General features: G+C 60.7%; 1 protein-coding gene across 1 annotated transcript; it reads right to left on the reverse strand.

The window, feature by feature from the left end:
- Positions 1–1029: 1029 nt before the first annotated feature.
- UAP1L1 (UDP-N-acetylglucosamine pyrophosphorylase 1 like 1) lies at positions 1030–8490 on the reverse strand. Its single transcript, XM_033238453.1, has 9 exons — positions 8103–8490; positions 7670–7874; positions 7242–7417; positions 6771–6943; positions 6413–6606; positions 5727–5867; positions 4993–5178; positions 3770–3836; positions 1030–2885 (listed from the first exon to the last, which is right to left on the reverse strand). Exons 1-9 carry the CDS (start codon positions 8389–8391, stop codon positions 2790–2792), a joined length of 1527 nt encoding a protein of 508 aa, XP_033094344.1. The 5' UTR covers positions 8392–8490; the 3' UTR covers positions 1030–2789.
- Between the last annotated feature and the right edge of the window lie 721 nt (positions 8491–9211).

Consider the following 9211-nt stretch of genomic DNA (forward strand, 5'->3'; position numbering starts at 1 on the left):
TACCCTGAGCTCAGGAGTCCAACCTGGGCAACATAGTGAAACCCCCATCTCTACAAAAAATTTAAAAAGTGAGGCTGGGTGCGATGGCTCATGCCTGTAATCCCAGCACTTTGGGAGGCCAAGATGGGTGGATCACGAGGTCAGGAGATTGAGACCATCCTGGCTAACACAGTGAAACCCCGTCTCTGCTAAAAATACAAAAAATTGGCCACGCGTGGTGGCGGGCGCCTGTAGTCCCAGCTACTCGGGAGGCTGAGGCAGGAGAATGGCGTGAACCCAGGAGGTGGAGCTTGCAGTGAGCCGAGATTGCGCCACTGCACTCCAGTCTGGGTGACAGAGTGAGACTCAGTCTCAAAAAAAAAAAAGAGTCCAGCATCGTGGTGGTGTGCACCAGTGGTCCCTACTCTGGAGGCTGAGGTGGGAGGATTGCCTAAGCCCAGGAGGTCGAGGCTGCAGTCACACCACTGCACTCCAGCCTGGGCAACAGAGACCCAGTCTCAAAAAAAAAAAAAGATTCCCCCTTTCCTCAATCCCCACACTGCCCCCCCCCCATATGCCTGTGGCCCACTGAGGCTTGCATACTCTGAACTGCAATTATGTGTTATTCTTGATTAAATTCATTTATCCTGGAGAGCCTGAGTTTCTCTTTAGGTTGACACCACTCACTCTTGTCAGTCCCTGCAGTGCCCCAAGCATCCCTGTCATGTGAGCAGGGAAACCTTGGCATCTCAAGGATGCAGGTGCAGGAGAGTGAGTCTCCAGGCTCAGAGCTGAGCATGCAGAATCCAACCCTGGAGAGCACCCCGAGGATCCTGACCCCAGGTTGTCTTAGTCCTTCCTGAGACGCTGGTGAAGAGTGGGATGGAAGTGCGGGCGGATTCCTGGGCACCCCAAGTAGTCTTGGCCTTCATGTGTGAACTCCTCTCTCCAAGGGGGCCCCCAGTGAGCTCCACCCCTGGGACACAGCTGTGAACACCTGATCCTTGTTCCCAACACCCATGCACTGGCCAAAAACTGCACTTGCCAGGGTAGCAGTCAATCACAGCACCTTGTGTTTATTGGAAATGTCCCACCTACAGAACATTAAGATGCCAGCAACCCGCCCAGCGCAGTGGCTCACACCTATAGTCCCAGCACTTTGGGAGGTCGAAGTGGGTGGATCACAAGGTCAGGAGATGGAGACCATCCTGGCTGACACGGTCAAACCCCGTCTCTACTAAAAGAGGTGCCTGGTGCCTGGTGGTGGGTGACTAGTCCTGGCTACTCGGGAGGTTGAGGCAGGAGGCACAGGTTGCAGTGAGCCAAGGTCACCCCACTTCACTCCAGCCTGGGCAACAAGAGTGAAACTCCATCTCAAAAAAAAAAAAAAGACTTCACCCAACTAACTATGCTTATGTAGAAAGAGGTTGCATTCCTGTTCCAGTCATGGCCATGAGGAGCAGCTATGAGAAGGGCCCTAAGGCACAGCATGGTTTGCAGTAAGAAGGGGCAGAGCCAGGGAGAGGGAAGGCTTTGGTTTCAAAAATCACAAGGTGTGGGCCTGAGCCTGCTGCCTGCCCAGGTCTGGGTGCCTCCACTCAGCCACTGTCCTCCCAGTGCCTCTAAATCTGGAAGGCTACATCTGAACCTGCCCTTCCAGACAACACCCCTCCCCTGGGAAACCAGTGGGGATGAGTAGCGGCCCTCTACTAGGGGCTGTGGGTTTCGAGGTGGGGGCAGAGGATGCGTTAGCAGCAGTTGCATATCATAGCTCTCTTCATGTCAGCAGGGAGAGGGAGGTGCCACTGCCTCCCCTGAGATGAGAAAGCAGGTGAGAGTCACCAGGGGAAGAACCCTGGGGCAGCTGGCTTGTCCCAGCCACTCCCGAGTGCAGGGAGGGGCCAAGGCACCAAATATGGAGGCTGAGTCCTCACTCGGAGAGGTGGGCAGCCTGAGCACGAAGATCCATCAGAAGCAGCAGGCAGCTGGGGCGAGGGGTAGTGCCTCTGACTCATGAAATCCCGGATTAGTCAGCAACCATCACAGAGGCCACCAGCATTGATCCCACTGTTGTTGGGGAAGCACAGAAAATTCAGCAGCCTAAATGGACCATGGAAGAAGCTGAGAGGCAGAGGCCTTGGGGATAGATGGGGAGAAGGCAGGAGTACCGGCCGCAGCCTCAGGTGTCCAGGCCAAGTTTCTCAGAGCCATCTGAATCACGGGCATCAGGCCCTTTCTGTGGCCTTGCTGGGCATCCAGGGTATGTGGGCTGGGATGCCCCAGCCTTGCCCCCATTACTGGTTCGGCTGCTGAGGAGGAGGGGGCGGCCCTCAACTGGGTGGAATTGTTCCTCATTCCGGTTCTGCCTCGGTAGGCTGCAGAAGCACGTCCTGCGTAGCTTATGCAGCTTCCAGTGCTCGACTGGGTGAGGTGGATCCCAGGGCGGGCTCCCAAAGGGATGTGCCCTCCTGTTCTCCCCAGATGACACCACACCTCCCTTGGGCCCCAACCCGAAGCCTCCTCTCAACCCCATTCTCCCAGGTCCCAAGTCCCTCTGCCTCTCGACTGGACCCCACATCCGGGAATGGAGCCACAGAGCCCCCAGCAGGCTGTAGCCACTTGTGTCCAGAGGCGACAGGAGAGGCCCTGCCCTCGTGGAGTGTACCAGCATGTTTGATTCTGTGTTCTGCAGACTGGAAGCACGTGGCAGGCTGCTTTCCCATCCAGAGCTCAGGCTAGGGCCATAGCCCTCAGCTCCAGGACACCAGGGCTGGCAGGTCTGGGGGGACTCTGGGGGCAGTCTGAGGGTGTCAGGACTCCTGCGGCTGTAGTAGCTCCCTGGCCTGGTCCTCATCCAAGATGAACGGGGACTGGAACTCCCGGCCTTGCAGATACACTTCTAAACCCTGGAGACGAGCAGGCAACAATGGCCAAGTACCCACCTTTTGGCTGACCACAGCCCCTCTGGCCACACCAAGGAGCCACGGTCCCCAGGCACGATCCCAGCTCTGCCTGGAGTCAGGGAGGGGTGGGGACATAAAGGCTTCCAGGGCCAGGAGCAGACACACACTGCAAGGCCACCCAAGACCATACTCAAGACCCTAGGCCATTAGGAGACCCTCCTGTCACGCTCAGGTCTGACCTGACCAGAGAAAGGGGCAAGGGTAGCCAAGGTCAGGGAGGTGGGAGAGGCCAGTGTCCTACATCCACGAGGCCCCCACCAAGGCCTGCCTGGCCCCACACTGGGCTCAGACCTGGGCTGTCTCATACCCATGCCCTCCCAGGTCCTGCGAAGGCCTCTGGATGCCTCACCCCACCCCATCCCATATCTTGGAAAGTCTTCTGCAACTTTTTTTTTTTTTTTTTTTTTTGAGGCGGAGTCTCGCTCTGTCTCCCGGACTGGAGTGCAGTGGCCGGATCTCAGCTCACTGCAAGCTCCGCCTCCCGGTTTACGCCATTCTCCTGCCTCAGCCTCCCGAGTAGCTGGGACTACAGGCGCCCGCCACCTTGCCCGGCTAGTTTTTGTATTTTTAGTAGAGACGGGGTTTCACCGTGTTAGCCAGGATGGTCTCGATCTCCTGACCTCGTGATCCACCCGTCTCGGCCTCCCAAAGTGCTGGGATTACAGGCTTGAGCCACCGCGCCCGGCCCTTCTGCAACTTTTAACCACCGATCCCATTGGTTAATCAAGGTAGAGCTGTGCCATCTCCACCCAAGCAGACACCTCTCCCCACGTGGTATTAAAAACCTGACTCCAGAAAAGCCCCAGATAGGGACGGGCAGCTCTCACCTCTCCAGAGTAAGACACCAAGGGCGATATCTCACAGATGGCCGGAGGGTCTCCATTTGGGGGTAAGCTAGGGAAAGTCCGCTTGTCAATATCTCCTTGCAACACCTGCCCAGAGCCTTCCCACAGCACCCCCACCCCCCATAGCAGACTGAGCTCTACACATCTGGTTCCCTAGAGCCCCTGTCTCTGCAAGCTCGTCTTCCTCTGGACACCCCAAACCCTGAGCACACATCCCACTGCCAAGTGACAGGACCTGATTTGGGGTAGAAAGCACCCCCACAGGCCTCCCACGCAGAGCCTAGGCAGCTAGATTTAGGGGTGGTCCTAGAAAATCAGGGAGACAGAAGCCAAACCTCCTTTTCTCTCCCAGCCCTGAAATCAAACTGTCCTGCTACTTTCTGAATTCATGCCCAGGGCTCAGTTTCAAAGCCTGTGAATACATGGGAACAAGGCTGGTTGGGTGATGGATCCCGTAAAAGCCCTGACCTGACCACTGTGCAATCTACACATGTAACAAAGCTGCACATACACCCCACAAGTTTATACAAATAAGAAAAATAAAAATAAAAAAATAGGCGGGCGCGGTGGCTCACACCTGTAATCCCAGCACTTTGGGAGGCCGAGGTGGGCGGATCACAAGGTCAGGAGATTGAGACCATCCTGGCTAACACGGTGAAACCCCCGTCTCTACTAAAAAAAAAAAAAAAAAAAAATTACAAAACATTAGCTGGGCATGGCGACGGGCGCCTGTAGTCCCAGGTACTTGGGAGGCTGAGACAGGAGAATGGCGTGAACCCAGGAGGCGGAGCTTGCAGTGAGCCGAGATGGCGCCGCTGCACTCCAGCCTGGGCGACGGAGCGAGACCCCATCTCAAAAAAAAAAAATTAAATAAATAAATAAATAAATAAAATAAAAGGCAAATCTAAGTATGCTTTTGTAAACAAACCAAAAGCTTGTGGATAAGTTGGGGAGGGAGTTGGGGAGCCCCCGGCCTCCCTCAGTGCACAGAGCACAACTTGAAGGGTCAGGCCAGGAGGCTGTGCCGATGGTCACTGTGTGACCTGGAGCTGGCTGGGCACAAGGCCACCTGCATCTGTGGTGGTGCTGGGGAGGAAGACCGCTCCCCAGCATGGCTGTCGCAGAGCCAACAGGACTCTGGAGCTGAAGACTGGGTCCTGACAGCCCTCCCCTTCTGGCCATAGCTACCCCAGGTCCGCACTCACCCGGGCAGCTCGGGGAGCCAGGCCCCATGGGCATCCAGGAAGCGGGCCCCTGCCTGCAGAGCCCACCGGTAGTGCTGGGCGAGCAGGGCCTGGCGGGAGGTACGGGGACTATCCCTGTCGGCCGGCTCTGCGTTCTTCAGTGGGGAAAATTCCTCCTCCCGTAGTACTTCAAAGGCAGCAAAGTTCCTGGTGGGGAAAGGGCTAGTCACCCACGTCCCGGCACAGAGGCCCTGATCCGGGCGGGTGAGGGCTGGGCCAGGTTTCCAGTGGCAGAGTGAAGGTCTGGTCCCATGGACAGCAAGTCTAGGGAGGAGCCCTCACAGGTACTGAGTGTCTTTGCTCCTGAGACGCTGGGGATGGCCCAATTCCAGCAGCCATTTGCGGCAGCCAAAAACCCAGACCCTGGGACCCCTGTAGTGAGGGTCAAAGGCCCTGTGAACCGCCCTGGCAACCTGGCCAGGAGACCTCTCCTAACCGTGGGTGGGGGAGTGGAAGGTCCAGGAGGTGGCACTACTGTCCTCCCAAGTCCACAGCCCCAAGGACTCCCTATGCCCCCACCTCAGGTGCTGCTTACCCTCAGGGCCAAGAGCACCCACTGGTCTTCTCCCTGAGACCTGCCCACAGGCCCCTTGGCCCCCCGCCAAGCCTCCACTTTCCTGTCAGCTGGGCGTCAGTTCCCACCACCAAAACTGAGGGAAGGAAGAAGGGAAAAATGAATGAGTCCCACTACTAACTTAGCAAACCGGAACACATCAAACACAAACTTCTCCATCTTTATCCCGTTGGGTTTTCGCGGCTTTACCAGATTCCCCTCCTCATCCACATACGGGACTTTCTTCACAGCCACGTGTGGCTTCAGCAAAGGCTCAAACTCCCTGGGTACGGGAGAGCAGAGGGGAGGAAAGACACAAATCAGTATAGCACCGCTGGGGCTCTGTCCCCACTTCTGAGCACACTCAGCTGGGTGGGACAGGATGGCGGAGGGACACTACAGGGGACAGAAGCAGCAGAGTAGGGCCAGATCTCCAGGGAGGAGCAGGCACAGGCCTCCTCCCTGCATCCCCGTGCCAAGTGTCAAGCACCATCAGCCACATCCCTGCCCACGCAAACAGAAACTGGCAAGCCCCAGGGCAGAGGTAGTACCATGGGCACCAGGGCAGGTCCCCAGAAGGCGGAGATGGCAGACTTGATCACAGAGCCTTACAGCAGCTCCCTGCTGAGCGCGGCTCGTGCCTGATTTCCAGCACCTCTGCCTGTGCAAACACAGGATCCATTTTCCACCCCAACCCATCCGCCGCCCCTGACCACAGCCACTCCTGACCACAGCCGCTGTGGCCCAGGGCACTCGGCTCACTCCACGGGTCCCTGGTCAGCGCAGGCGGCACTGGCCGGCACTCCGCAGCCACCCGCTGCCGCACACCTGGTGACCGTCTTAAGGAAGCCTCGGGTGAAGAAGTGGTTGCAGATGTTGCCTGCATTGTACAGCAGGCCCCCGTCGGAGGCACGCAGCTGTGCGGTATCAGGACTGATCTCGCTGTACTCCACCACCTGGGGGACGCCGTCCACCTGGCACACCACGCCCACGGGCTCCTCGGGGTATGCCTTTTCCACCACCTGCAGCCAAGACCAAGGATGGTCTCGGAGGGCTGGGGAGAGGGGCGGGGCTCCACGAGGGGCAGGGCCAGGCTGCGCGGAGGGGAGGCAATCCACGAGGGGCGGGGCTCCGCGAGGGGCGGGGCCAGCGTCGGGTGCGGGGCGCCGCGCAGGTGGGCGCTAACCTTGGCGCCACAGTCTGCGCCCTGCAACACACAGAAGCCGATGAAGACAGGGTCTGCCAGTCGCACCAGGATGTTGTCCACACAGTACACGTGCACAAACTCCACTCCTCGGCGCTCCATGTCCTCCAGGATCTTGTGGTCCTCCAGTGCGCGGTAGAGGCCCCCGTTTCCGTCTGCAGACGGAGAAGGGAATGGATGTTGCGAGGGCTCCAGCCACCGCTCGCTCTGCGGGTCTAGGACGTGCTGGAGGCGGGGTAAGCCCCGGCTTTGTGCCTAAGGCAGCCCCGGTCACTAACCAGACAGCCCAGCGGCTGTACCACGTGACAAATGAGGCTCAAGGGCCAGAGAAAGAGGCGCCTAACCCGGGACCACACAGCCTCCGGGCAGCCGCGAATCCGGGCGCGTGGACCCCCAGCTACGCTCCCAGTTCTGGTCTGAGAGGTCCCTCCCCGTCTCAGGAACGGGCCACACCTGGGGCCATGGCAACTTTGTCTTTCCGCTCCAGGATCACCTTGCCATCAAAGGTCACAGCAGGCAGCAGGCGCTGCTCAAACATGACCACGTTGGCGGGGTCCAGGTGGAAGAAGTTGTGCTCCCTGAAGAACTCGGCCGTGGGCCCCAGAGTGAACTCGCTGGTCATGACGTACCTGCAAGGAGGCGCGGTGAGCCGGCCGCGAGTGCGCCTGACCCTGCAGGCAGACGGCGCTCGGACCAAAGCAGGCATTGGGGTTCGGGGTCCAGTGTCTAGTTGGGGCTGGGGCCAGGCTCCATTTTGGGCCAGTGCTGGGCTATGTCCCAGGCTGTGCCGGGGTTGGGGCTCGCGTCTGCAGCGGGGTTGGCGGGGGGGGGGGACGTGGGGAAGGGTCCCTCCGGGCCGAGGTAGGGCAGGGAGGACACACCAGGGGACGGTGCAGCGGGTCCCGTGGCGCTCACCGGCCAGCTGCTCCACCCGCCGAATCCGCTCCGCCTGCAGCTGGTACAGGGTCTTCCGGCTGGGCAGCCCCACACGGTACATACCCTTGGGGTAGGTCACGCCCAGGCGAGTGCCCTGTCCCCCCGCCAGCAGCAGGACGGCCACCTTATTCAGGGCAATCTGGCGGAAACCTGGGGGTACGGGCGCTGTGAAGGGACGCCCGGGACCCGCCCACCCTTCCGCTTTAGGGAAAGCCAGCCCTGGGGCTGGGGCTCCGGGACTCGGGGGCGAGAACGCGTGAGGCGAGACACGTCTCAAAGTAGCGAGGAGAATTATCGTTCCCCGAGCGCGGCCTCAGTTCCCACCCGCTCCGTGGGCACGAGCCCCTGCCGGTCCCCAGGGCCTCCCGCCCCGCCTACCTTCCTCCTCCCAGCGCCGCCGCGTCTCGGGGTCGCTGTGGCTGGCCCTGCCCACGCACTCGGCGGGCAGGGGCCGCAGGCGCTCGGCCAAGCCCGGCGGCGGGCCGTGGGGGCGCGCGCAGGCCTCCGCCGCCCTCCGGCAGTGCTCGCGCAGCGCCTCGGGTTCCAGCAGCGCCAGCTCCGCCAGCAGCGCGGCTCGCGACTCCGGCGCCAGCTCGGCCCAGAAGCGCAGGAGGTGCTCCTGGCCAGCGCGCTGCAGCCGGGCGCGCACGTCCTGTTCCGAGGCCATGTCGCTGCTGCCGTCGGTCGAGTTGGGACTCGTGACCCGCGCCACAGACCAGCGTCACGGGACCAGACGGGCGGTGCAGACCCCCAGGGGGGCGGGCCCAGGGCGCCCCGCCTCGACCCCGCCCCGCGTCCTGCCCCGGAGCCCGCCCACCCCCGCTCCGCGACCCCGACTCCGTCCGGGTTCTCTCTGACCCCGCCCTGTCCACGTCCCTTCAGCACCCCCGCGTCCTGTCCGAGACTCAAGACAGGCCCAGCCCCATCTCTCCAGTCTGTCCCCCGTCCCTCTCCGTCCCCTTGACCCGCTCCAGTGTCTGGCCCGGGCCTGGTCCCTCGCGCTCCCGTCTCGGTTCCAGCCCTGCTCCAGGCCCCTGGCCGGTGCCCGCCCTGTCCACTCCGCGCCCTGCCGCGAGGGATCCCAGGACCCTCTAGGTCGCGCCCGCTGGCGTGGGTGGAGAAACCGACCATTGAGCTAAGGGAGGAAGAGGCCCCGGGGACGCCCCGCAGGGGAAAGCTAGGTTCTGTCCCAGCACGGGCTTTGAAAAAGAGAGTGGCATGGCCAGCTTTTCGCTAACCAAGACTCGGGCAGAAACCTCCTGGTGCAGAGACAACCGTCCAGGGTGCATTGAAGAGGCCTGGGCTACGGCTGAGCTGTTGGGAGGATGGAGCCAGATCGTGTTCCGGGATGCCAGCACAGCATCCGCAGGAAGCCACCCTGTGACTTGGGGCTCCCTCCCGCACACCTGTCCACCTTCCCATTGCCCGGTGACCAGAGCAGTCTGCAGCCCCTCGCCTGCATTGTTATTTTACTATCAGGTTTTAAA

Source organism: Trachypithecus francoisi, unplaced genomic scaffold, assembly GCF_009764315.1.
Source record: "Trachypithecus francoisi isolate TF-2019V2 unplaced genomic scaffold, Tfra_2.0 Lachesis_group16, whole genome shotgun sequence".
Lineage (NCBI taxonomy): Eukaryota > Metazoa > Chordata > Mammalia > Primates > Cercopithecidae > Trachypithecus > Trachypithecus francoisi.